The 27,866-nt window shown below is 35.0% G+C and overlaps 6 protein-coding genes and 1 long non-coding RNA gene across 8 annotated transcripts; 4 read left to right on the top strand and 3 right to left on the bottom strand.

Moving 5' to 3' along the window:
• Positions 1-975: 975 nt before the first annotated feature.
• Positions 976-2,550, bottom strand: LOC107189757. The gene is made up of 5 exons (XR_001516236.1): positions 2,497-2,550; positions 1,934-1,991; positions 1,504-1,561; positions 1,261-1,316; positions 976-1,044 (listed from the first exon to the last, which is right to left on the bottom strand). It is a non-coding gene; the product is annotated as an uncharacterized LOC107189757 (long non-coding RNA).
• A 2,705-nt stretch (positions 2,551-5,255) lies between these two features.
• LOC107189549 (DNA repair protein complementing XP-C cells homolog) lies at positions 5,256-8,563 on the top strand. The gene is made up of 5 exons (XM_015578112.1): positions 5,256-7,185; positions 7,264-7,469; positions 7,545-7,809; positions 7,894-8,062; positions 8,124-8,563. The coding sequence occupies exons 1-5, from the start codon at positions 5,494-5,496 to the stop codon at positions 8,477-8,479; spliced, it is 2,688 nt and encodes an 895-aa protein (XP_015433598.1). The 5' UTR covers positions 5,256-5,493; the 3' UTR covers positions 8,480-8,563.
• Positions 8,564-9,259: 696 nt separating this feature from the next.
• On the top strand, positions 9,260-11,291 carry LOC107189676 (filament-like plant protein 1). Its single transcript, XM_015578263.1, has 4 exons — positions 9,260-9,416; positions 9,506-10,169; positions 10,243-10,373; positions 10,539-11,291. The coding sequence occupies exons 1-4, from the start codon at positions 9,382-9,384 to the stop codon at positions 10,990-10,992; spliced, it is 1,284 nt and encodes a 427-aa protein (XP_015433749.1). The 5' UTR covers positions 9,260-9,381; the 3' UTR covers positions 10,993-11,291.
• A 301-nt stretch (positions 11,292-11,592) lies between these two features.
• Positions 11,593-17,893, bottom strand: LOC107189398 (THO complex subunit 2). Its single transcript, XM_015577926.1, has 22 exons — positions 17,658-17,893; positions 17,402-17,580; positions 16,725-17,317; positions 16,426-16,660; positions 16,098-16,215; positions 15,855-16,017; positions 15,598-15,779; positions 15,237-15,521; positions 15,050-15,162; positions 14,783-14,978; positions 14,020-14,148; positions 13,828-13,956; positions 13,497-13,754; positions 13,278-13,429; positions 13,066-13,195; positions 12,888-12,993; positions 12,751-12,785; positions 12,553-12,663; positions 12,412-12,472; positions 12,268-12,329; positions 11,741-11,813; positions 11,593-11,656 (listed from the first exon to the last, which is right to left on the bottom strand). The coding sequence occupies exons 1-21, from the start codon at positions 17,835-17,837 to the stop codon at positions 11,760-11,762; spliced, it is 3,471 nt and encodes a 1,156-aa protein (XP_015433412.1). The 5' UTR covers positions 17,838-17,893; the 3' UTR covers positions 11,593-11,656; positions 11,741-11,759.
• A 470-nt stretch (positions 17,894-18,363) lies between these two features.
• LOC107189409 lies at positions 18,364-19,907 on the bottom strand. Its single transcript, XM_015577938.1, has 5 exons — positions 19,758-19,907; positions 19,566-19,609; positions 18,806-18,897; positions 18,598-18,711; positions 18,364-18,480 (listed from the first exon to the last, which is right to left on the bottom strand). Exons 1-5 carry the CDS (start codon positions 19,820-19,822, stop codon positions 18,364-18,366), a joined length of 432 nt encoding a protein of 143 aa, XP_015433424.1. The 5' UTR covers positions 19,823-19,907.
• Positions 19,908-20,550: 643 nt separating this feature from the next.
• Positions 20,551-21,616, top strand: LOC107189512 (60S ribosomal protein L31). 2 transcript variants are annotated; one of them, XM_015578068.1, is made up of 3 exons: positions 20,551-20,585; positions 20,855-21,081; positions 21,434-21,616. In XM_015578068.1, the coding sequence occupies exons 2-3, from the start codon at positions 20,861-20,863 to the stop codon at positions 21,582-21,584; spliced, it is 372 nt and encodes a 123-aa protein (XP_015433554.1). In that variant the 5' UTR covers positions 20,551-20,585; positions 20,855-20,860; the 3' UTR covers positions 21,585-21,616. The 2 variants fall into 2 exon arrangements, with proteins under 2 accessions (XP_015433554.1, XP_015433558.1); XM_015578072.1 differs by lacking the exon at positions 20,551-20,585 and adding an exon at positions 20,599-20,657.
• Positions 21,617-22,188: 572 nt separating this feature from the next.
• Positions 22,189-25,570, top strand: LOC107189695 (protein phosphatase 1 regulatory subunit 14B). Its single transcript, XM_015578287.1, has 5 exons — positions 22,189-22,258; positions 24,331-24,544; positions 24,657-24,746; positions 24,839-24,880; positions 25,125-25,570. Exons 2-5 carry the CDS (start codon positions 24,338-24,340, stop codon positions 25,164-25,166), a joined length of 381 nt encoding a protein of 126 aa, XP_015433773.1. The 5' UTR covers positions 22,189-22,258; positions 24,331-24,337; the 3' UTR covers positions 25,167-25,570.
• Positions 25,571-27,866: the final 2,296 nt, after the last annotated feature.

Consider the following 27,866-nt stretch of genomic DNA (forward strand, 5'->3'; position numbering starts at 1 on the left):
GATAACAATGTAATCCGGGAGGCTGCAAGCGTCAAAAAAATCATAGGGCAAGGGGTTAAGTTTGGAGGAATGCATACAGGGATATTTTCGCTCTTTACAAACCTGTACACGTATGCACTTTACACAGATAGTTTTACTTACACGTGGTGTATAAGGAGAAGCATTGTTTTTAAAACATTGGCACAATTACAGAATCTCGTTAGTGGATAGTTTCCATGTAACCGGCCTTCATGCCAAAAATCAGAAGATTACTCTAAGATTGTACAGATTTTGTTCAATGTACATAAACGAAAGAAACTGATGTTATTTAATTCAGTAATTGTACATTTAAACAAATTTAATAAAATACTCACGCAACCTCAACACTCTATGGAAAACGGTAAAAATGATCAAATCATTGAAGATGGTCAAACAATCTTTGGGCGAATTCTATATTTGGATTATTTCGTTGAAGGTAGATGTATTTGCTGAATTTTTAATAAATTTTATATGTTATATTTGTAGCATACTTCGACTTCTATGTGTATTTACTTTGCGTAATTAATTAATTAATAGCTCGACTCACGGGCGAAAAAAATGTGTAGAAGCAAGAAAGTATATTAAGTATTAATGCTCAATTACGTTGGTAACACAGTCATTATCTTAATTGCAGGCACACGATGAACTTTATATTTCAAATTAAAACACCGAAACTATCTGCCATCTACACTTTTCAAATCACGCGCTCGTATCGAGAGTTTAGTTCCTAATACTCTATCGTATTTAGGTTTATTCCAACTATTCACGGGTAACACTATTTTATAGGTGGCAATAAATCTTCAATGGTTAACTTTTGTTCATATTTATTTTCTCGTAATATTAGTTTCAATTTATTGTATCAGCGTCATTTTGTGCATTATTACTTTTCCCACTGAACATGACACGTCTAGTCTAGTAACGTTTATTACATTTTATAGTACCATTTGAAATGTACCATAAATCTTTTATCGAATAAATTTAACTTTTCCTAAACAATCACTCATTCCGTATAGTTTTTACGCATATCTGAAACCAAAATTAGCAAACCTTATACTTCATAAATATACAACAGCATTATATTAAAATAACGTTATCATTTCAGATACAACGTTGATTATCATTAAAAACTTCATAGCGTATATTGTGAAACATCATTAAAGATAAAAAGCTTATTATTTTCTGCTCTTTGGTTACTCGCCGTTCTGTAAAAAGTATAAAGTATATTTTAAATACATTCTCTACCTTTTCATTCCATATATTCCCATTTGTACTACTGTACAGTGTAACTTGCACGATATCTGCAAAAACAGAAAAATAAAATACTTTTAGACTACCATAATTTCTGTGTCTATGCAAAATATTTTACTGATTTTTAACTCAGTGAGGGCAAGTGAATATCACGATGGTAAATCATCTTAGCGTATATTGTTGTAACATCATAGTTTCTAAAGATATTAAACCTATTAAAATTATGTAATTGCTCACCTGACTTCGCCATAGAATTACTGTAACTCGTACATCATACAGGAACTGTTTAAAACATCTGTAACAATATAACACTGAATTAACTCTTAGTGCTACAGGAATGCTACAGTTTATACTGTTTCGAAATGTCATCAGACAAAAAGTTGCATCAAATTACTCAGACATATGCTTGTCAATAAATAAATCATCATAAAATTGATTATTGTAGATGCAAGGTAAAATAAACTGTTAAAAAAAAAACAATCTGCGAAAACAGAAAAATAAAATACTATTAGACTACCGTAATTTCCGTGACTATGCAAAATATTTAACTTTCAACTTAACGAGGGCAAGTGAATATCACACTGGTAAATCATCTTAGCATATATTGGTCTAACATCACAGTTTATAAACAAGATATTAAACCTATTACAATTGTGTAATTGCTCACCTGATTTCGCCATAGAATTACTGCACCTCGTACATCATAGAGGAAGTGTTTAAAACATCTGTAACAACATAACACTGAATTAACTCTTAGTGCTACAGGAATGCTACAGTTTATACTGTTTCGAAATGTAATCAGACAAAAAGTTGCATCAAATTACTCAGACATATGCTTGTCAATAATAAAATCATCATAAAATTCATTATTGTAGTTGCAAAGGAAAATCAACTACACCCATACCTTGCTATACTACCGCTCTTTATACATTTGGCTATAACGGCCTATTTTAATTATGGTACTTTTTCAATTTACGGCCAACAATGTTTCGTTATATGGCCAAAAAAATGCTGTACTGTTAGCGACCTTCTGTTTATAAAATGCTTTATGAACTAAAAACTATATTATTTTATAAAAAAAATTGGAACAGATCCAATTGAATTTGTATGGGTTTGTATCAAAATAATTGATTCGTTATACGGCTTTTCACTTTATGGCCAACTTTTCCGGAACGTACTTAGGCCGTAAAGCGAGGTATGGGTGTAATCAAAGAAAAAGGCATTGCTTACCTTTGCCACTTGTAGACCAATCAAAGAAATGACTATTTTACTCGGTCCTAGTTTCTGTAACATAAAAATTTCCTCTAATTATAACAAGGAATATTACTTGTTATATATTTTTACAGACAGAAATCAATATCAGTGTAGTACTATCACCATATGTGCATGTATGACAGGGATAACTAAAATTCATCATAAACAATTTTTACAATGCTATTTAAAGCATAATGAAGATGTTAATGTTACCTTCTCAGTTTCAAGTGTTTCTTTTCCCGAGAGTATCTATCCATACTGTTCGGTATTATAATTCAAATATCTTGAAATTACTTTCAAGCGTTACAATATTTATCCATTCTCAATCTCTCCTGCAATTACGAATACCTTTGCTAATAGAAAAAGTACAAGATATACGGCGGAAATGTTGCATTTTAAAATGATCAGAATACACACTCTACATAATATTTCTGATTGACTGGGGTTGTCATATTAAAATGCATCATATATTCAATTGCTACATAATATCTCTATAAAGAATGTAAAATTGATTACCAATATCGAGTGCGAATGAATCCGGTGAACAATATCGCATTATAATATTGCTCATCTTATCTGCAAGAAAGTATCACACTTGCATACATGTGGTTTACACGCGTTAATTCAAAATTACAAAATCTATCTCAGGAAAAACTGAATCATTCACATAACACTCAGACTGGGGCAGTAACTTAACATCGTAGTAAATATAAGCTTCTATAAATATTATGTATATAAATGAATGTAGAATTAATTACCAATATCAGCTGCAAATGGACCCAGTGAACGATACCGCATTGTAATGTTGCTCCATTTTACCTGCAAGAAAGTATCATACCTGCATACATGTGGTTTATACACGTTAATTATAAAATTACAAGGTCTATCTCAGGAAAAACTGAATCATTCACATAATACTCAGACTGGGGCAGTAACTTAACATCATAGTAAATACAAGGTTTTATAAATATTATATATATAAATGAATTTAGGGATGAGAGAGGTTGAGAAATCCAGGGGGTAAGAGGAAGAAAAAGAGGAAGAGAGGGAGAAGGTGTGAAAGGTGGAACGGAAGTACAGATAGGGCACAAAACGAGAGAGAGAAACTAGAGCGAGCGAATAGGAATAAGTAATGCGGAAAAGCGAAAAAGCGGAAAATAGAAAAGTAAGATAAGGAGAGAAAACGATAAGCAGGATAATATTTGCGAAAAGGAAAAGACGAAAAAAAAACAGGTCGGAAAGGAGGACAGAGAGAGAGAGGGGGGGGGAAGGAAGATAAAGAAAATGTAACGGTGAATTAGATTAAGTTAGTTTAAGATTATGATTAAGTAATAAGAGAAGATGTAAAGTTAGGTTAAGGAGCGGAAGTGTAATTGTAACCCCACGGGGAACCAATAAACTATATTCCTTCATATTCATATAAATAAATTTAGAATTAATTACCAATATCAGCTGTAAATGGATCCAGTGAACAATACCGCATTATGTTGCACATCTTATCTGCAAGAAAATATCACACTTGCATATATGTGGTTTACACACATTAATTATAAAGTTGCTACATCTATATCAGAAAAAACTGAATCATTCACATAATGCTCAGACTGGGGCAGTAACAAAACATCATTAGAAAATACAAGCTTGTATAAATATTTGAGGAAACTATTCATTAGGTACGAAAGCACGTGTTAACGGGCGACTCAAAAATTTGGTATAAAATTAACGTTTAACGTAACGATAGTGCACTTATATAAAGTTAGAAACAATAAAGATACTCACTAAAGAGATTGCTAACAAGCCAAAACCGAAATGGTGCAAAGGCACGCTTCAACACACGTGTATCTCAAAAATCTAAAAGAAAAATGAGAAATTACAATTCAAAATCCCGACAATCTAATCACGAGAAATATTCTAATTTTTTTAAATGAATTCAGAACTATTTTACGATCGTAATCACAAAATGTATCATACGAACGAGACTATGTAGATCATCATTTTAAAAAAGAATTACAGGTTTTCTGTTGAAAATTAAGAATAAATATAACAATAGACGATATGCTGTGAGATAACTGATCGAAAAACTATTGCTTTCTGTGTGTTTTATGCAATAATATACGTGGATGGGGATAGATTACGAAAAGGTGAAATGTGCTTACCTGACAACGTTTTTCGACGAAAGCTTCAACGAGAGTGACTAGAGTGAACAATGATGAACAACCGTTACGGTAACGGCGTTACCAATCAGTTCAAATGTAACGGAAGAACTGGGAAGAACCGTCATGGCCGCCATGGTATATACTAGTATATAGAATTGTCCATTGAAAGCGCCCTCTGCTGAAGACTTTGATAAATATTTCTATGCTGAGTAGTATTTTACAAACAATAATGTTTTCAGAAATTACAATTAAAAAGATCGTGTTTTTTTATTAGACTCTTCATTTCCAAATTTATAATTAATTTCGATTGTAGTCAAATATAACGACGAAACCAGGCGAAACTCTATATACTCTTATTAGTTTAGAATGATGTCACAATTTTAAGTACTGTTTATGGGATAAATATCAGATATTTGAAAATTCAATTATTTCTTTTTAATAATATGAAAAGACAAGATTTCTGCCTTCTTCCCTTCACGATTATAAGAATTTCCATTACATATCATTACATGTAAGGAAAATATTGAGTGCCTACCAAAGCACCCTCTATCCCGAAATAAATAATTTCCGAATTGTTCCGAATGAAACAACAAATAAAAGAAATATTTTGTGCAGTATCAAACATTCCTGTCATCGAGCGTTTTACCTTTTTGTAAATTTGTCTTTATGCAATGGGTGTATGTACTGCATGATAAATAATAACATTGCGCTTATACTTATGAGACGTAGAAACATGTGATGCGACATGATGTAAGGCGGGAGGGTGACAACTGAAGAAGAATTGTAAAGAATATTGTGACTCGACGAGGTTTCTGAGATGAGCGGTTTATCGGAAGGCAACAGTTCCGATAGTAGCGATGAGTTTCTGGTAGATCCAGAGAAGATCAATTTAAATTCCAGTTTCTTCGTGGAGAAACATCGTAAAGTTAATGTACCCGCGCTACGCAGTGACACTGAGAATGAAAGCTCCGAGGAGGAGGATCTCGAGAATGTCAGTCAAACTAGTAACATCGAATTGTTCACTCAGGTTTTAAAAAATTTAGAAAGATCACAGAAACTCGAAGCCAATGATGATTGTATCAAGCAGGAGGAATCATCTCCTGAACACACTGCGCCACAAAAGAAAGAGGAAAAGGTGCAAGTACCAAAGAAGGAGGTTGACAATGTATCATCAAATGAAATCAATGAACTTCTGCTGCAAGGAGAGACCAGTGGAAATTCTTCCAATAAAAAGAGCCTCAAACAGGTAACTATAAAGGAAGAGGATGACACAGAGGATACTCCAGAGTATACTATCCCAAAGGATGGTGTTAAGATCATTTTGCCTGGTACTAGCTTTACGTCAAATAGAAAGAAAAAGAGCAGCCAAGATTTGATGACTATTTTGAAAAGGAAATTGAGAGCAAATCAAGTATACATAGAGAAAGTAGGTTTACTTTGTTGGCTGGCTTACGGATTTCACTTGAACCGCCAAGCAAATCAGCCTGAAGTAATGTCAACTGTGTTGTCCTTAATGTCGTCTGACAAATACCCAAAGAACAGGATCGATCTCACGTATTTGGAGAAATTTACAAAATGGTTCAAACGTATATTTGAAATTGAAGCTGTTGAAAGCAACGGTAACGCATGTATAAATAATGAAAATTTGTTAAAGTTATTGCGGGAAAAGAAGATTACTGATTATAGGGAGCTGGTTGTGCTATATGTTGCCATGATGAGAGCTTTGGGTTTGCATTGCCGTTTAGTTGTATCACTTGGTCCACCTCACAAAGCACTGAGCGATAATCCAATATTTAAACTTGATTCGAAGGGGCAACAGGATAAGTCAAAAAGTAAATCAGCTAAAGAGAAAACCAGTGCAAAATCCAAGAAAAAGGAACCACCTGAAAAAGAAATCATTATTCAAAATAGCCCAGAAGCAAAGAAGAACGCCAGCATAGAAGCTAAGAAGAGGGCAGCAGAAATTTTACGTTTAAAGTCACAAACCAAGGTGAAAAAAATTAAATCTGACGCTACCCAAGATTCTAAGACAACAATCAACGCAGCCAAAGATTCAAGTGTCAAACATACTGGAAAGAAAAGTGAGTCCAGTACAGTAGAAGGTAACAAAAATGTGTCCAGTGTAAGGCAGTTGAGATCTAGAAAACTTAATATTTCGTCTGAAGATGATCAGTCTAAGAAGTCTACAGATTCAAGTTCAAAGAACAATAGTACAAAGTCAAAGTATTTCATAGAAGAAGAATCTACAGATTCTGAGGCAGAATTTCAACCTAAGTTGAAACGCGTAATGAACAAAAAATGGATCAACGAGAAAGAAGAAAAGGCACAAAGTTCCAAGACTAGCAAGAAAACTAGTAACAAGTTATTATCTTCTGACAGTGAAAATGAGGAAACAAACAAAGGAAGGAAGTCCCAAGATCTATGGGCTGAAGTATACCTAGAATCAGAAGAAAGTTGGATCTGTGTGAGTGTAATGGAAGAGAAGGTTCATTGTGTTACCGAAATATATGTGAGTAGCCCGAAGAATCATTTATATTATACTTCAGAACTTAATTTGTACAGCGATAATGCATGTTCTCTGTTACAGAAAAAAGCAAAGAAGCCTGTATTATACGTAGTAGCTTGGAACTCTGAGAACTTGATAAAGGATGTGACTAGACGTTATTGCTCACATTGGCTCACAGTTACGCGTAAGGAACGCATCGACGAGAAATGGTGGACGGAAACGCTGTCCTATTGGAAGGAAAAAAATACTGCTATATCTAGAGCCGAAGATCAGATGCTTTTAGACAAGTACATATTCAGTCAGATTCGTTTGTTCACAAGAAACTTACACTTCCCAATGTTAAAACTATTTTTACATTCCAGAGAACTGGAGCAGCCGTTGCCTAAAACCATTGGCGAATGTAAAGGACATCCATTGTACGTCATTGCGAGGCATTTACTGAAATTCGAAGCATTGTACCCTCCAGATTGCGTACCATTGGGGCACACTTCCTCGGGTGAGGCCATTTACTCTCGTCACTGTGTGCACAGCCTTTGCTCGAGGGAAACATGGCTGAAAAAAGCTAAAGTCGTGAAACCAAATCAGGAACCTTACAAAATAGTGAAAGCTCGTCCGAAATATGACAAGGTAACCATAAACCGTTCGTTAGATAATTCTGTTAAATATATGAAAAAGTGGCATTGAATATAAAAAATTACGTGATTATAACAGCTGTCTGGAGCGATAATCAAGAATTCAGCGCTGGAAGTGTTTGGTGAATGGCAGACCACAGATTACGAGCCACCAGAAGCAAAGGATGGTATTGTACCACGAAATGAATATGGAAATGTAGATCTGTTCAAGCAGTGTATGCTTCCAAAGGGCACTGTCCATATAAATCGTAAGTATACAAAGACTATAGAATAGGTACTAAGCAGCATTATCTAATGATATTATATCAGTTCCAGCGTTAAACCGTATCGCTAGAAAGCTGAACATCGATTGTGCGCCAGCTGTGGTGGGCTTCAACTTTGGGTGTATGGGTGCGGTGCCCGCTATCGAAGGGTATGTTGTTTGTTCCGAATACGAAGATATCTTGAGAGAAGCCTGGGAGACGGAACAAGTTGAAGCAGCTAAACGGGCTAGGGAGAAACTAGAGAAGAGAGTTTATGGGAATTGGAGAAAATTGATCCGTGGTTTACTTATAAGGGAACGACTCGCAGCGAAGTACGATTTTTCGCAGGAAGTGGAATCGACGGCCACGAGCAAACGAACGAAATACAAGAAAACAGATGCGAAGAAAGCCAAAGTCTCTTAAAAGAGTTATCAGTAACGCAGACAATTCTCCTTTTGAAACGTGTTTCCTCATGGTTGCAGGACAACTGATACTCATTTCAAAATAACAGAGAATACAGTAACACTCGTACTGTCCCAGATAGCACATGACGCCTTAAAGACGTCCATTTTACGGCTATTTTAGGTCTAAGGCGCCTTTAAGACGTCTTCAAGGCATCATTAGACGTCATGTGCTATCTGGGATGCGGTAACTCGTGAACATTACAAATTCTACAATATGATGATGCCATTCGATTTCTTTGCGATACGAGAGAAATGTATGATTGCGTGAAAGTTTTCTATTTTTTTTTTTGTTCGTAACTTTTTATATTATATTTTCCCTAATTTATTGTCGGCAGACTGCGGACATTTATGCAACTCTGTACTTTTATAAATTATTCTCTAAATATCGGAGTTTGATAAATATTAATTTTTATTTTATATGCTTTTTCGTCTCAGATACATAAAATCCGCAGTCTATGTAGTAGTATTTTTTACATTGTTCATACTTTGTTCTCACTAGTGTTTTTGTGTTAAATGATTGATATTAGATCAGTATCACGCTCGAGGAAGTGTGGTATTTTGCTCGTACTTGTACTTATTTAAATTATACGAAGCTACCCGAATAATGTACATAAACAACGGTTTTTGTACAGTTATATAAATAAATTCACGTACTTGTAAATATGTACGTTACGTTCATGGTGTTTTTTTTCGAGTGCCAACGGATCGATAAACAACATCGATACAATGGCGTATCGACATTAAACGCGAGATTTAAATTTTTCGTGTAACACAACAGATCCAACAGATCTGTTTGTTGTCGAGAATTGTCTGACCATTTATATTTTTATTCGACAACCGTTCAAAATTATTCGTTGTGATATGGATCAAGAATGTTACTCGTCCATGTATAAATGGTGAGTAAACTTCCACGCAACATGTTCAAAGAAAGAAGACAGGTTAAGTTTTATATTTCGAGTAATTTATGTATTCGTGCTGTTCGTAGGTTTGAGAAATCTGGTGTGTTATCGAACATAAGAACGCACCTTCGTCAGAATCTAATTAACGCATTGAAGAATAAGGATCTTGGTTTGAAAACCGATCATCCCAAATCCGCAAAACAGTATGTTTACGATCTATTGATAGCAGAGTATTTATTTAATCTTAATTATGCTTATACCCTGTCGGTATTTGCCAGTGAAGCACCACTTTTAATCAATTTCTCGAACAAGACGGTTCAGAGTTCCGATGGGAGCGAGAGTGGTGTAAAAGAGAAGTTACAAAATGATTATGTGTTCCATGTACTAGAGACACTAGGTATTAATCCCCATGACGTAAAAGGACAATATGTTGTATCGCAATACGTTGAGAATGATATGCCGCTGCTCTTGTGTATATTGAAGTGCATAACTATGTTTTCTTATAATACGCACAATAGCGTACCAATAAAAGAGAATGTAGCTCTCTGCAACGAATCTACTCAAACAAAATTTTCGTGGGTGTCTTATAACTCACATGTGGAAAAGTTACTTGCATTGAAGAGAAAGGTATCGATGCATAAACAAGTAGTCAATAACAAATTGCAAGAGAGAGAGACGATGCTGAAAGAACAAGCAGTGCTTGTTGAACAGCAAGTTGAAATGTTGAACACAAAATTGCGACAGGTTCAGGTAGCTAGCACTTTAGTTTCATGGTTAAAGAATCTTTTGGGAAAGTTGCAATAGAAAAGTATAATTCTTCTAGAATGTCATGCATTCGATGAGCTTGAAAGAAAAAGAATTGAAGGAGACGAAGCAGTGTAACGAACAGAAGATTCTACAGAAAGAAATGGAATTGGCATCAAAGGAAAGATTGTTATTACAAGAAGAAAATAGGTATGACTCTGTCCGCATAATAAATAAAAAAAAGTATTTGTACACACACACATTTCCTGATAAACGAATTTTTAGTTTTATATTATAAAAATCGCCAAACACTTTCTTCAGACAGCATATATTACACATTATTTTAATAATTTCTATGTACTCACATGCTTACAGACTGCAGAGGGAACAGAATTTCTGTATGAAACTGGAGGAAGACTTGAAACAATTGCAAGAACAGAAGAAATTGGAAGGTGTATCTACTAGTCAAAATTTACAAAATATGGAGGTTCAAACGGACTTTGTTATCGATATGTTGCAAGAAGACAAAATCAAAGTACTAACTAAAGAGAAGGAGGAATTGAATGCTCTTATACAAGAGCAACAATTAAGAATAGAACAGATCACCCAACGTGCTCTTCAGTTGTCTCGGCAAATAGAAGGAATACGAGTTTTAAGGCCTGCTACCATCGAAGTTCCAACTCAAACTGTAAATACAAATACAATTGTTAGCGAAAGCAGTTCGACAGAAGATATTCTTCAAGATGCGAAACTGAGGCTTAAACGGCTAGAGGAGGAGAGTCTGAAAGCAGATCAATATTACTACAATTTTATCAATAATTCACCGTAACATTAATACACAGTGCTTTAGTAGCAATAAAATGAGTATCATTGAAACAACATGTACAAAATACAGTATTCACGCTGCAATGAAATTTATATTAATTATTTTATCTACAAAGTAGGTAAGAGTTTGATGGATATGTATGTCACTGTGATAGTTCTCTGTGTTTTAGAGGAAATTTGAAATAGTGATCATAAATAATCATTGAACAACAAACCACGGATCGTCCGACAATGTCTTTATTGAAATCATCAACTGCTATTTATTATAAATTATATAAAACATTTCTGTAGTATGTACAAATCTCAGACCTGAATTGAATGTGTACCAAAGAAAGCTTTTGTTACCTAGTTTATTTTATAAAATTGGACGTCAATATAATATACAAATTATTCACTATTTTGCTTTATTATTTGAATTCTACCTTAATTACATGCAACACCAAACGTAGTATATAAAATGTTAAGTCAAATTTTTTTCCATTGTTGTACATCATCTTCGTTTGGGATCCGAACTCCTTCTAGTGCTGGGAGTTAAGGAATATATTTATCTTTCTATTAATCAGGTTATATCAATATTTAACACAGGCATTCAGAAAAGGATATTGTTTGTCTCTGCCTTCGCGACCTTCCCGTTCATGAGTACGTTCCTTTGCGTAGGGTGACTTTTCCTGAAAATACATTTTCATATGACTCTTCTGAATGCCATGCATTCTTTGCAAATATATCGACGTTTGGGTACTTGATAGTATCACCTATTTTTTCTGGTCTTTGCTATTGTCTCCCATTTCGTCTTTTCAATGTACTCGAAGCGGACGTCTTTATCAACTAAGGGGTCAAGGAATAGTGTTAGAAAAACGATTCAGTTAATTGATGGCAGAATGTCAGAATAAATGAATAAAAAAAAAAAAGAAAAAAAACTGTGATGCGAACAAGATTTATATAAAACAGTGTGATTATGTGACTCGAATGTGTGCTGAGTATTTTTCATCGAACAGGGACAATTTTTCTTATTCTAATCCTACGCTACACTCTGTGTCATACATGAAACTTACGGGGAGTACAACTAATAGACCTACTTACAATAGATTTCGTAATTAACTGATGAAAAACAGCTCTCTAACTATAGAAAAAAATAGTTCGAATATTGCAATACATACAAAAACATTAAGAGAATGATTTTCTCAATGTATTCGAATGGATATCGATTTTTCTCAAGTCTCAATTCGTCCTATTTTCATTGTTTCGAAATATAGGAAAATTTTTAGCTGAAGTTACCGACCTTGTTGTAATGATGTTTTTCTCTGTGTTCGGGGATATCGCCATTTTGATGGGTTCCTTTCGCTGAAAACAATCCCGTTGGTTATCACGTAAAAGGAAACGTAACAATAAATATTCCCACTGTTGAAATAAAAACTGTAGTTACCTCGTTCGTCATCTTTTCTTCGTTTTTGTTCGGTTGTAACTGCTGATTCCTCTGCTCTGTCCTGTTTTAATGGAAAACAATAAATTAATTGTAAAACGTATCAACTTAATCTTTAATACAGACTACAAGTATAAAATGTACCCTTTTCCGTCCCACTTTCTTTTCTCTGCGTAGTTCTTTCTGTTCTTCCCTTATTTTGCTTTTGCTTGAGCGTTCTTTCTTATCCAAAGTGCCTTCCGCGCGTCTTCCCTCCTATTAACGAAAAAAAAAGAAAAAAAAAAAAAGAAATAGAACGATATACAGAGGAGATAAATCTACGCCAACCATTAGTTTTCTCACCTTTTGAATAGTTTCAATTTTTCTTCTTTTGGCATCTAAAATCAAATATTGTTAGTATCACGACAAATAATAATCACAATAAATACCGCTAGAAAGCACGACCGTCCCGATAATTTGTACAACATTTTAATGCAAACCTCTGTCAGATCCATCTTGCGTTGGTCCGGAACTAGCGCTACTATTCGATACACTAGAAAGATCTCGATCTAAATTGTCTACACCAGTATTATAGTAATGTTCCTCCTGCAATTAACATTAGACAATAATACATCCATCGAAACATTGAAAAGAAATTTCTGTGGAATGTATAATTACTTTGTAGTATTTACGATCCTTCTTATCCAGCGAATCATCTTCCTTAACCTCCTCCTTTTTTACATGCTTGTCCTTTCCCTCTGAACTTTCCTTGCTCTCCTCTTTCTTTCTAACTTTCTCCGAGCTTTCGCTATATTACATTACAAAGAAAAACAAAATGATAATTTTTTAAGGAATACTATTAGAGAACTACTTTTTAAGGAATAACCTACTGGTACAGTTGATTCGATGCGCTTCGTTTCTCTCGTTGCTCCTTATTCTCCTTCTCTATCCGGGTGTCGCCATTTGTAATCTCTTTACTGGACATCCCATCGGTTGCTTTTTCCGACGTATCACTGTTTGCAGTATCTTGCGTCTTTCCAGCCTACAAATAATGTATCATTTCACTCCCTGATAAATTCACTCGTTTAAATAAAAACAAGTCAAACTACCTTGTCTCCCACATGATGAAAGTCTGCCTCTCGAATCATATTTGGAGTTTTTGCTTTTAATTGGCCACTATACGAAGTGGCCAAAACATGCAGATCCTGGCGTTGTCCACGCTCCTCTTCCCTCACCTTCTCCACTTTTCGTTCGAGGATTTGAGACAACTTGGCCAGCACAGGGAAATGCGGCAATATTTTTATTAATATTATTAAGGAATTTCTTATTTGTACATAATCCTTGGAATCCAGACAAACTACGATAGCCTGTAACACGAAATCGTCTTAACACATTGTAATTTGCACAACTATCAAGAGGAAGAATTCGTAAGACAAGTACCTTCGTAATCTTGTAATGCCATTTGTGGCACACGTGCCTGTAATTTTCAAATCCTACCATGTCATTCGCTTCGGAGAATTGGTTGCTGACGCGAAATTTCGTTACAAATCCTGGATAATTGCTACATTCCTAAAAATCGAATAAACCACTGACACATTACGTTCGACAATTTGAAAATACCGAAGCACGTACCTTGTCGAATATGGCTTTCTCAGAATGCCATCTCATCACGGTTTCTAGCATGGCGCACAAAAATCTCCCGTAACGATTTGCTTCGTTTTCGGTGCACGAGGTAACTGAATATGTTATATCACAGAAAAGCTGCAAAGATTTTGGTTATATTTAAATGAATATTCTGCTTTATTTCCATCGGTAAGGGTGTGCGAGAACCCAAAATCACGGCTAATCTCAAAATTCTTACACACCACGAGATGCTTTTGTGGATCCTAACCAGGGCTTGAAAACTGTTATGGTTTTAGTTTAAGTTCTCGAAACAGTTATGAAGAACTTTTATTCTGAATAACTGTTAAGAAGAACCTAAATTTCAGGTTATTTAAGTTCCAGTTACAGTTCCTATATCAGCTCCCATATCAGTATTATTTAGGTTCTATATCAGTTCTATAACAGTTATTTTTTAGGTTCTATTCAGAACTGATATAGAACCTAAAAAATAACTGTTATACAACTAATATAGAACCTAAACAATACTGATATGGGAGCTGATATAGGAACCGTAACTGAAACTTATATAGCCTGAAATTTAGGTTCTTCGTAACAGTTATTCAGAATAAAGGTTCTTCATAACTCTTTCAATTAGAACTTTTATATAAGAGTTTGAAACAATTATGTTCGGAATCGTTTCAAAGCCTGATCCGAACCTGATCACCGAGAAAAATTCCTGATTCTGACTAAACAGATTCTCGGGTCCTCGCACAATTCCATCGATCTTACTTACTCTGTCGTAGCAAAGTAGTGTCGAAAAATTTGCAGTCTTTAAAGAATGTATAGTGTGAACGAACTTCGCACAATACATGGCATCCACAGTGGTGAATGTACATCTGGGAAACAGGCACAACTGAAGGAATTGTGTTATCGTTTCGTTTTTCGCTGATTTCGCGCTTCGTGACAAGAACCATGTATCCTTCTCTTGTCTGGCGTACAAACATTAGAACGTCAGAATAATATACAATTCATAGAATCATCTTCGTCGATGGAAACTTACCTGAGGTATGCAAACACTTTCTCAACGTGCTCTTCTTGCTTTCTCCTTTCATCCTGTAACTTCTCGATTAGAGTAGTGTATCTTTCTTGCTCCTTCTTCCCTTTGCCAACATTCTGTAAGGATGGCGTTAGTGAAAACTTAAAACAAAGACACTGTTTTGCTAACGTTAAAGACATGATTGGCGTACCACATCTTTGGAATCGGCACTTTGCGCCGCGAGTTGCTTCAATTTATTAATCTCTCGTTGATAACTTTCAACAGGAACATACAAATCGTACATGGACAGGGACCAAAAGGTCACCAGAAATTGAGGTGATATGTCCTCCCACACTTTCAGAGGATGCAACGGCCGAACGGATTGAGCAACAGGTGCCATCACAGCTTGCGCAGCTTCCGCGTACTTTGCTTGCTTCATGGCGGTGGACATTTTCTTGTAATTCGGGTCAGCTTTACGCAGGGCATCGTATTTAATCTGAAAACGTTCTATGTATTCGGATTCTCGAATTATCGTGAAATTCGGTTTAGAGAACAGACTATAGATTACATACGTTAATAGCGTGCGCGAACATCGGTCTCGCGAGGAAAAATGCAACGTCAGAATGTATGTGATTGTCCTGCAGCATAGAATGTATGGAGGGAAGTCTCTCCACATATTCGTCCACAGTCATCGTCGAGCCCAAGAACGTTCCAAATTGTACCAACGTATCTTGACACTGATCGTACAATTTTCCTGTAATTTTTTGGTGATATAATATATCCATAAATTTCACTGACAGCAAAACATTCTATCGGGCAAGATACTTACCAACAAGTTTAAGGTGAGATTTATCCGTTTCCCTGTACACAACACAGTGTTTTTGTTGCGCCATCAAGAGACACAAAGCAACAGCAAGATCGTGCTCGGCAAGAGCTTCCTTTAATCGTTGAGACGATTTTTTTGTATTTCGTACTTGGCTGAAGTAACCGGCCTTAAGAGAAAACATTTTTCGAAGGAGGCATGAATAGGTTTGTAATAATGCAGTTGATTATATCCGGTAACTGGGATTACCTCGTTTTTTAGTAAGTCACCACCTGCCATAGCGTCCAACTGATCCGAAGTCATCTCTTCAGCAGCTTCGATACCTGCCATCTTTTGTACTATCTCTTTCAATATTAATAAATCTAAGCTGAAAATAAAGGCGAACAGTAGGATGTACAAAACCATCGTTCTTATGGCTATTTAAGGTTGATGAAAACTAAGCAAAAAGGTATGGAGAATACTTATTCCAACAAATACCAATGTTATCACCTCACGTCTATTCGAAAAACTGTACAACGATGTGATGTAAAATAAAAAAATTACAGTGTATATTATAAGGTTAACCTATACAATGTACCTTTTTTGTGCCTTGAGTTGATTAGCCACATACTGCAGCAAACCAGTAAGTTCGATGTTATATTTCTTGAATATAGCTCCACAGAATGAAGCGAGAGACTGGAGCCAAAGGGATATGCTAGTGCCATCGTGCTTAAATCTGTCTCTGTCGGCACCAGCCAGTGCTTCCACGAGACAGTAACCAAGTACATCGTACGAAATGTTCGTCAGGTATTTTAGGGAATCAACAACAGGTCCTGTAACACGTAGAACAGTCAGAGAATTAAATGTTTCTTGAGACATACACAATTGTCTGCGTACCTATGAGGTTGTCGTACAACTGGATCTGTATAAGAACATAATCGAATAAAACACCAGGTGACGAGTGAGTCAATTTGCCTATCGATCTTCCCACAGGTTTGATAGTTTCCTTGCTCACTCTCTTCATGATGGATTTGATCTTTTTCTGTGCATCTGCTCGCTTTCGTAACAGAGCTGCATGCTGCAGAGGCGTATCGTTCTTCCAACGGGCGTACAAACAGTAACGGTTCTGATATGGATAATACTTTAGAATGTTCCAAAGCTCCTCCGCGACGCAACAGTTGCAGTCCATAAACGACAACGAGGGCAGCAATGCCACGTCAAGTATGGTCAGCACGTCGTAGTACAGGTTATTATTTTTGTCGACCGGCTGCTTGTTCGAATCCAACGGGCACTGCTTTATGGCCGCATGACATAACCTCATTATTTTGTACATTAAAACGGGATCGTGGTGCAGATTCGGACCAAGAACGATGAGCATCGGCAACAATTGATCGTGAATCGCTTCGAGATCTTCTATCGATTTCGGGGCGAGCGTGCTGTTCAGAGGGGGAACCCTTCTGCCTTGTATTTTCGGTGATATGATACAATTTCTGTGAACGGAATGCGACAGCACAGTACGATAATTTAATTTTGAATTCGTTTATACGACGGATAATAATCGAAAAGGGACTCACTTGCGATAAATAGGTTCGATAAGAGACTGAATCATTTTGCACAGTGACAACGCGATTGGACGTTGATCGGTAAGACTGTGTTCTGGTAATCGATTGAATAGGTTTTGTGCTACTTCCCAGGCTCCTATTTCTAACAATGCTTCGCATAATCCGAACTTTTGATTGCTCGCGTACTTATCCTATTACAGAAATGAACGTACAACTGAAAACTTCAGGCGACAAAAACATTTCTATGAATAGTTAGGAGAATTTCTACCTGTGGGTTCTCTTTCTCTTCCGGCACCTCTTCTTTATCCTTAGTGGAAATCACACTTAGCTTACGAACGTACTCTTTCGCTTGTTTCATTGCCTGTTCATGTTCTTTAATGATGGTCCTATCATCTGGCACTAACCATGGCAATATATCGTCTAGTTTAATGACACCGTGTTGCAACATCAGCGCTGTGACTTTTTGCAACGAAAACGGAGTAGCATTCACGGTTGAACAATATTTAAATCCCAAAACTTCGCAGAGTACCTGCTGATCACTCATATATGAACGAATTAGAGGAATAAAAAGTGCATCGTCCTGAGGTCGATTCTCAAAGGTTTCTAGTAAAATGTCAAGTACCCTGTTAGGGTCTAAATTGAAATAGCCTATAAAAATGACATACATATCGTTACATGTGTGCCGCTCGCATAAAAAAGTTCACCAATAAACTGTATGTGTAAAGAAATTAAAGTTTCATACACGTACCGATTAAAGATTTAACAATTTCTAATATCGTTGGTACCTCACTTTCTGGACGTTCCTGATTCAATTCCACTATAAGTTTAGAATACCCTTCGCTTTCTTCTCTAAATAAATTAAATTTCCGTTGCTTATAGCTGCAAGAAATGAAGAAATATTATAGACATATGTCCTCTTAGTTTGCATGGAATGTTATATATTAACCGACGAAAAGGATATAAAAATATACGTACTACAACTTTGTCTTCACTTTAATGAATTTGGTTTGGAAATTCTTATTCTTTAATGTTCCTACATCTTGCAACGTATCAATTTCTAAACGTTCCTTTAATATCCTATCTGTTAGAAACTGTGCAAAAAGCAAATGACATAAATTATGTCATTAGGACATTGTATTTGTGTTTTTTTTTGTTTAATCGATTGTAAATACTTCAATCGCGTTTATTGTTATCCTATAAAATGATACCTTTTCAGATTCTTTCACAATATAATAAAAATTATTTCTTTCTTCATTATGTGCTTCCGCATCTATTAGTGTAAATATATCTACTATCGCAGATGGTATTGCTCCATCAATATTCTGAAAATTGATAGATTTATAGAGTAAAAACATAGTACAATATGTACCTTGTTCGCGACAATAATGTTTCTAGATCATGCGTCGTCCATCTTACCATGAGTTCACCTAACGTCTGAACTACACCGTCCCTTTTTATGTTCCCATGGGTTCCATTTGATATTAATTCGTACAATCCTCTTCTCCATTCTGGAATTAAAATGAACATTACACGAACGTATAAAACATGTTGTATGCTCTATATTCATTGTATGCCTATTCACTGTTCACAAACTGAATAAACAGTGTTCACTTCGAGTTCACAAGTTTTGGCTGGTCATTTCTGCAGCAGGAGAAATACGCTGCTGCATCATCCTTTTCGCTTATCATATTCAATTAGAAGGCATCTATGGAATACCACGAATTAAAGCAAACTGCATCCTAACTATGCCTCTAAGACATCCAATATTGTTAGTGCCTACCAAATAGTTCTAATGCTGTGATTCAAAGAAAGGATAAAATAAGAATGACCCTTCCGTTTCACTGACTGGCCAAAATTCATAAATTCGAGTCTAAGATTCCCAACATACGTATAATGTTATATATTTAAAAAAAAAAAACAACATATAATCAAGTTTAAATATAACATAAAGAATTTACGTATAATGATATATAGTAGGTATACTTTGAGTGAATAAAATTTGTATTTTTTATACCGAATAAAGGCAAAAAAAAGAAAATATCGTAGATTTCGTGAATAATAGAGTACCAATGACTTAAAACGAGACCGACATACTTTAATGTGTATAAACAGATACGAGATTTCGAAGCATGTTGCCAAGCTGGCTATAGGGTAAAGCGGTAGAATAAATATTCACCTGTAGTGTTGCCTTCCTTAAATTTGTGCTTGATTAACTTGAGGCTGCAAACAGTCGTTAATTGACAATTAACTCTTCAGAAGAGCGAGAAACAGGAGAGATAAGTTGCAACCATCAATTGCACATAGTATGCAGAGTATCAATTCAATATTAATCGAACGCACTTCGGACGTTAACGCGTTAACCACTTACAAATCATTTTTCCCATGTTTATCCCATGCTTTCCATATTTCTGTATTCCACACTTTACCAGCCATTTTAATTCCATGAAAAGCTTTTTAATGATTAAAAACAATCGTATCAACATCACAGGTTAATAGACTCCATTTTCCACCATCGCGAGCGTCCTCGAAGCTATCGTGGCGCGATCTTCCTTGTGTCATGCAACACATCTAGTACGACAATATCAATGACAATATGCCGTATACAGTGGTTCCCAACTATTTGCGTTACCACTAGACGAATTTCAATGAAAGTTTCAAACAGAAAATTTGCTATTGTTTACCAACGAATTTATTTAATAACGATAGAGTAAGTAACATAAGGAAGTCTAAGGAATGTGATACAGAAGCGAAGACCTGATAAAAGTGCTAGCGGAGAAATTGGAAACTACTAGGGATATTATCCTAGTAACAATTCCATTCATATGACCTTAAATTATTTCCTGGCAAAATATTAGTAAAATATTATTGTAATTATTAACGAAAGAAATGTTAAAGATATACAATTTTATCGTTGAGCATGAAGCATTTTGATGAAAAACTTTATGTGATGATCACTAAAACTTTTTTGTCGATTTGTCTTTATCATTTAAAAAAGTATTATTTAGATTGTAAAAATGTATGTGAAACGGTTATATAATTAAATAATAATGTCTTGTTACGATATATTGTGTCGCAAATATATTGTATTCGCATTTTTTATGCAATAAACAATCGTCAATGTTGCATAGTGTAAAAATGATAAGTTTAGGAACACCGGAAACTCTGGTTCTTTTACGTCGGACCATTCGTGAGACAGGTAATGTCAAATTCGGGGAAAATAGAATCGTGAAGCATCCGACTGTGAATTATTCTAAATAAAAAATTTTTGGTACAATTATGTCGTCTAATTATTCTATAATAATATTGTTTCAATATTATCACTCGGCAGTATCATATTTTTGGTACCGAGTACCCACGAGTTGATCATTGTTTTGTTTACTGCTCTACCTGCTAGTATAAACCGAATTAATCGGTCACCTAAAACATTGTGAGAACAGCTAAGAACCACTACAATCTTGTTTTCAGAGCAAAATGACGAAGTCCAAAGAAAACAAGGGAATGAGCGCTATCAACGAGGTAGTGACTCGTGAATATACAGTGAACCTTCACAAACGTCTTCATGGTGTTGGTTTTAAAAAGCGTGCTCCTAGAGCAATCAAGGAGATTCGTAAGTTTGCTGAGCAACAAATGGGTACCCCAGATGTGAGGATTGACACCCGTCTCAACAAACAACTTTGGTCTAAAGGAATCAGGCAAGTATTATAATTTAACGTATAACCTGCAAATGTTCTACTTTACGTATTGTTCTAAGCTGGGACTCAATCTTTTGATAGTCATCAGTAGACTGCGGATATTTATGCAAATATCTATTTTTGTGGGCTAATTTATAAAGATTGGGTTGCAATAGAAATTTGACAGCCCTATTAAAGCTTTTAGAGGAGTTTGCAAAAAATAAAAATCTTGGAAAATTTGATAAAAGCATTAATTACTGAATTTTAGATAATCGTGTTGCGATAAATGCATAAAATCCGCAGTCATAGTCATCAGTATCGCAATATTATCCTATGTTTCCTATTTGGTCTAATTAAATGTTGTACTCCTTAGGAATGTACCCTTCAGAGTTCGCGTACGATTGAGTAGAAGGAGAAACGACGATGAGGATTCACCTAACAAATTGTACACCTTAGTTACGTACATACCAGTTGCTACTTTCAAAGGACTACAAACAGAGAATGTTGATGCAAGTCAAGATTGAATTATATCTGTATAATAAATAGTTTTCACCAATTCCTGTCTATTTATTACTAAAATTCTTCGCACATTCTCAATATCTAATTAACATTAATAATGTTACAAAACTGTTATGCAATTATTAAAAAATGTTACGAACATATGTTACATTAAAGGTTCAGTTTCTTAGCGTAAATTTTCTAATAAACGAATGTTTTAACGATTTCAATATAAAAGTTTGTTTCACTTGATTTGTGTCGCCTATCGAACGCATGTCCATATCGCAAGCAACATAAAACTTCTCACGTCAAAATATCCCTAGTGGATCCGCGCTGTCATTGGCTACGTTCAGAAGACACACCGTTGAGTGGTGTAGCTAGGGTTAAGTCGATACTTACTCGGTATCGAAACAAAAGTATCGGGTACTACTCGTATTTACTTGTATCGATTCATCCCTAGGTGTAGCGATCAGAGTCAATCTAGTAAAATCACTTAACGGTTGTGTCTTCTGAACGCAGTCATTGCTCAAGAAATAACTAGATCGCACGGGTCTTATGGCAGCAATGGCTAGTGAAAGATGCTATCAATCTCGTCTGATCTCGCCTACCTTCAAGAAAGTTTATTATTCGTATGGATCTTGGCATTACGATAGTGTGTTACGGCTCGAATAGTAGAAATTCCGAAATAGAAGCAGTAAGAGTAAGTAACTATAAGCGATCGCGTGAACGCGCGCTAATAATATTCTTCTCGATATAAGTCCGGGCACAGAATCGAAGTCCGTAAAATTGTCCTTTGTTTATATCCGCGACAGCAATAACGACGAGGAGAGTCGCTAATCTTTTATTAAACGGCCAAGCGTGAATTTATTTCTTCTTCTTGTACAGGACTGTCTGTTCGTATACATTTTTTTAATTCCATTTTATTACATACTGTCGCGTTTTATTGGATCGTTTGCGATATTTTTATTTCGGTTATTGCTTAAGAGTGTTTGTATAGACCAAAGCGCGTCGCGTCGCATCGCTTCGCCGAGGTTACATTTGCATTCAATAGTATTAATGAAGGGGAGAAAGATATCCGGGGCCCATTGTTTATCGTAGCATGCGAAAAAAAGTGGTTCACACGTGCTTTAATTGCTCGACCCGTTGTGGGAGCGTACTGACTCTTGTGCTGAAGTAATTTGTACCGAAAGTACCATTTCTCGAGGTGTAACAATTGTACTAATAGGGAAAAAATAAGATTGGAATAAGAGTTATTTTTTGCAAATAAAATTTAGTGCAAGTGTTTTTGGGTGATATTGTCTCAGCACCATTGGGAATAAAAGTGATTCTTAAGTGTAACAATAATAATCGAGGTAGTTGAACTGACCGGGAGATCCCGATCGAAATATTTTCCTTTTTTTTATTTTTGTAATGCAATTAATATATATATATATATATACACTTGTAAATATAATTATAAAAAAGGTATTATTATAAATAAGAAGAAGCTAAGGGTCTGTACACTTTTGTTTATATTTATAATGATTCTTTTTTAACAGTCTGCACTATATTTACCCAAGAAAAGGTTGACAAGATATTTTTAATGTAAAGTGTTATTGCCACATAATTAAAAGAATAGTGAAGTAATCATTGATACATTTAATATAGTGGAAAATCGATTATACAAATTGGTTCATCACCAAAAATTGAATTATTATATTCTCTTTTTATTTTGTTTTATCAACATTTTTTTAATACAATAATTTTAGATTAGTTTTCATTTACATTATACTATTGAACATGTGTTCCTTACGTCCTTTGACGACATTGTCTTGAGAACACTGAATTATTCGGGAAAATGGTTCTCCAATAATCGAGATTTTACAGTAATTTCATTCTATTATTAAAATTATAGAATATCGAAAAAATGAAAAGTTATATAAATTATTTTCCAAATTATCTAAAAAATTATAAATAGAAGATGGTAATTTAAATTCAAACTACCTCAACTGTTGTTGTAGTTGAGAACCACTTTCATCTTCATTTCTAATTCAATTCTAAAAATCATTTTTCATAACAATGAAACATTTATGAATAAAGAAAATTTGTTTATAATTTTCATTAGTTAGATTTAACGACAGATTAGTGAAACGAAATCGTTAAACCGGGGAGGAAAACGCCGCGCGCGATTGCGTTAATCCGGATCTTACAGTTGCCTTGATTATAGTTCACGGAACTTGGTTTCTTTCACTCAAATTGCTTGGACGATAATTAACTCTTTTGTAACGTGTGTAATCATACACTGACTAAGAGAAGATTGCCTTATACATAATTCTTTATTTGCACCCGATCATTCCAGTATCAATTCTGTTGCACCACTATATTGTTTACAATAAGATAAAAGGGAATCTGTTTGGCTTGTTTAACGAATGTAATTTTTGTTCTCTAAATATAGTTTCAGTTTATGCAATTATTTTGTTTGTAACGTATGTTATTCTGTGGTATAATAAAGATGTGTAGATACACATGTAGTTTTTCCATAATACTATGTGTTTCTCTTATGTTTTCCTTCCCCCCTTTGTCCTGATCCCATAATTTTTCAATTACTTCATATTAATTGTCCGCCTAATAACATTTTTTCTTTATAATTTCTCATAGCACAATGTATATTGTTTCACAAGTTGTTTAGTTAGACGAGGACTTTCAACATAGCCTTCCAACACATTGTAGAATGTTTTGTAAATATTTTCTTGTATGCTTTGTATGAATTAATGCATTTAAATTGTTTGATAGTTTTATAATGGAAGGAGGTGGAGTGCTTACTGCTGAACGTAGTCCTGCGCGTGCGAATCTGCATGTGGCATTCAGTGAAAAGGGAGAAGTGAAGGAACGTCGTGAGAAATTCTTGACAGCTAAATATGGTTCTCATCAGATGTCCCTCATTCGCAAAAGACTTGCGGTGGAAATGTGGTTGTTTGATGAACTAGAGAAATTATACGAGTCAGTAGTAAGTTCGAATTTAAACTCCATTCTGATACACAGTTTGCAATCTGATTTAATTCATAGATTTCGCGAGGATGTTAAAATATTTGCTGTAACTTGCTGTCTTTAATTTACAGAATGATAGCGGTAAAAATCGAGAAGTTGAAATCGATATCGATGAACTTCTCGACATGGATAGCGATGATCACAGACGGAGATTTTTACAAGTACGTAAATGTACATTATACAATTTCTCGGAAATTAACACTCGACACGAATATTAACTATAATCTCAATTTATATTTATTCGATTTTATAGGAATTACTGGTTGACACGAAAAAACCACCACATGATGTAAATGTAAGTATCGTGCAACTGTCTTTCTCCTTTTAGATCTATAATATTTGTTCATAACAATATTTCACTCTCTAGAATTTAATAATACGTGACTAATTTATTCGTGTAAAATGTTTCATCTGAAAAGCAACATAAGATACTCCGAGTACATTGAAGTAGCTTCATTCGGACCCATACCTCTTCGGAAGTAATGTTTGTACAGAGATCAGTGTAACAGTTACTAACACAAGTCGTTTATATGTTTCAGAAATTCATTAATGATTTACTCGAAAAAGCTAAAACACTTTGAAGAACTTTCACGTTCTTCTTAACACTCGCGTGTTTCCAAGGACATTTTTGAAGCATTAACAAATTTGCTCAGATTTGGAACGAGTCAAAGACATATTCAAGCCTTAACGAGTTGCACGAGCATGCAACTCAAATGCCAATTTATCATTACTTGGATAGAACACAATGGGGAAAACATCAAATGACTCTGCACATTTTTATTCTAGCGTGTATTATTTCATATTGAAATCGTAAGCATTAGTGTCTGACTTATCTCAGTACAACGGCTAACCTTGTTAGTTATTTGTGTGCGCATCGCATATCAAGTAATGAACCTCACAGTACACAAACTGCCTTGCTCTACGATCCATCCAATGTGATGTATAGTGGAAAAGTTTGTTCTTCTACACTCTAGTTTTGTACGCCTCCAGTACTCTATCATTCGTAGTGATATTTATGTTATTAGAGGTTATTAACTAACAATACTTCCAAACGTTGTAACTATACCAAATAATTTCTATGCATATCCTATGTTTATCAACTTATCCCAACAATTGGGTTAAAAAACACAGTTGATATTTTTATGTTGTAGTATAATGAAGTAATGCATTTTTATTTATTTTAGAAAATACTTTAAGAAAGTCAAAAAACAAAAAAAAAAGAATGCAAAATTTCGCATTGAACGCTTGTACGAATTAACAAAGAAGTCTGTTTTCGATAGCATAACAAAAGCGTATACGTTTCAGATGATTTTTATCACCGGCGTAGTAGTAATTAAAACGTGGAAATGACACCTATTGTTGCTCCGGTACCGAATCAGTATTGAACATTATTGCAAGCTAGAAAATTTACACTGCAGTAAGTTCTTTTACTAATGGTTAGTTGAAATTTCATATTCTTTAAAACTGTTTCAATTTTAGAGCGCTTGTTAAGTCGTTAGAAAAAAAAAGGGAGATAAAAACATTCCTAAATTTAAAAAAAAAAGTCGGGCCTTTAGAAGTTTTAGATTCTAGCGTACGGAAATTTTGTGATTACTTTGTTACTTATATAATCATGTTATTAATTTCAAGATTTTAAACTTCTATTTATATGCGTGTTATATATTCTTTTTTAAATTATAAAAAATTTATCATTTTAACAATCAATTCGCATGATGTCTCGACGAGAAATTTGCGAATCTTCCGTTCTAGAATATTCATAGAAATATAAAGGCAAATGACGTATCATTGTATTCAAGTGACGTATATATAGTACAAAAGAAACATTTGTGTTATGCAGATTTGTCGCGACAAAGCGCAATCATAGGTGACATTTATACGCTTTATCGACAGTCATTTAACATACCAGCTATTGTTTCGAAACGTATCCATAGTCATGTAAAAGAGGAAGGAAGTGGAATTAAACACAACTTCCAGAACCATGGATCTCTTGCACCAATGTATCTCGCATTGTTACTTAACATTGTACCAAAAAGACTGCACAAACGGAATTTACCTTCCTCTTGAACCTAGATGCGTACAGAAATCACACAACAAACAAGATAAAGATTTATGTACATCATATACGATCCAATATATAAGAATCAGATGTTGGAACGAAAGCAAGAAGTTAGCGAACAAAACATTATATGCAAAAGCAAGTTTCTGTGTTTACGTTGGTTAGAATGTAAAGCAATACCCAAAATGTGATCACCTCAACGATATGTCTTCACAGAACAAAACAAGGGAAACTGTTCAAGGCTCTGTGTGCTACCTCGTCTTGCAAAAACAAAAAAAAAGTGTACGATCTCTGTAGTGTTATTAATCCCCAGTTAACACGTTGACAGCTACATCACTAGTGTACGAATGATACAACCTCTTGCTGGATAGTCGTATCGAATATTTGGATAATAGCCATATTTTCATATGAGAAGCGTGTTGCCACATTGTGGGTGACAAAGAAAGTAATATTTTATCGTATGCTGTCTAGCCTATTGAAAGGTTCTGACTGAAATCACAATTCTATCGAACAAACTAATACAAACTTGTCGATTAATGACATTCAACGAACCACAACAAATCCTGGGTTACACACGAACCAGCAGTTTTCTGTCAAAAGATGTTTGACTCAGTCGAATGAAAGCTCTATGAACAATGATCTGGCAGTCAGCGTGTTAAAACGATGGAAGAAAGATGGAAACAACGGTTTTATCCAAGCAAGGACTACTAGTGAATTGTACGAACTATGATTATTCACGAGATATTCGGGTGTACAGAGATTCACCTGCCATTCATACTGTTTGGCAACACGTGATCTTTGTGGACTTGTCGTGAGCATAGAGAAATGTGTCTAGAATAACCACCCCCTTTCTACCCGTCAACCTTCCATATGATTTAGGTGAATAATGTCTAATTAAACAAAAAAAAAAGTGTTCAACACGTCTCGTCACCCGTATGTATATTTAAAACTTTATACGATGAAATATATGTGAATGTGTAATTAAGATTAGGGAGTAAAACGTATACAATAAACCTTGATCTCATGCATGCAATTCCTTGGCGTACTCTGCTCCAATCAGTACAGGTCAATAATAATGAAATAGTAAATGCATTACAGAATGACCGTCGAACGGATACGCCAGAGAGAGAACTTAATCAGAGTTTATTGTATTAGAAACGATACAATCAATTTGTGCACTTGTGATTCAGTGAAAGGGACACCGCGACCCCGTTTATAAGAGTTA

This window comes from Dufourea novaeangliae, unplaced genomic scaffold, assembly GCF_001272555.1.
Source record: "Dufourea novaeangliae isolate 0120121106 unplaced genomic scaffold, ASM127255v1 scaffold23, whole genome shotgun sequence".
Taxonomy (NCBI): Eukaryota; Metazoa; Arthropoda; class Insecta; order Hymenoptera; family Halictidae; genus Dufourea; species Dufourea novaeangliae.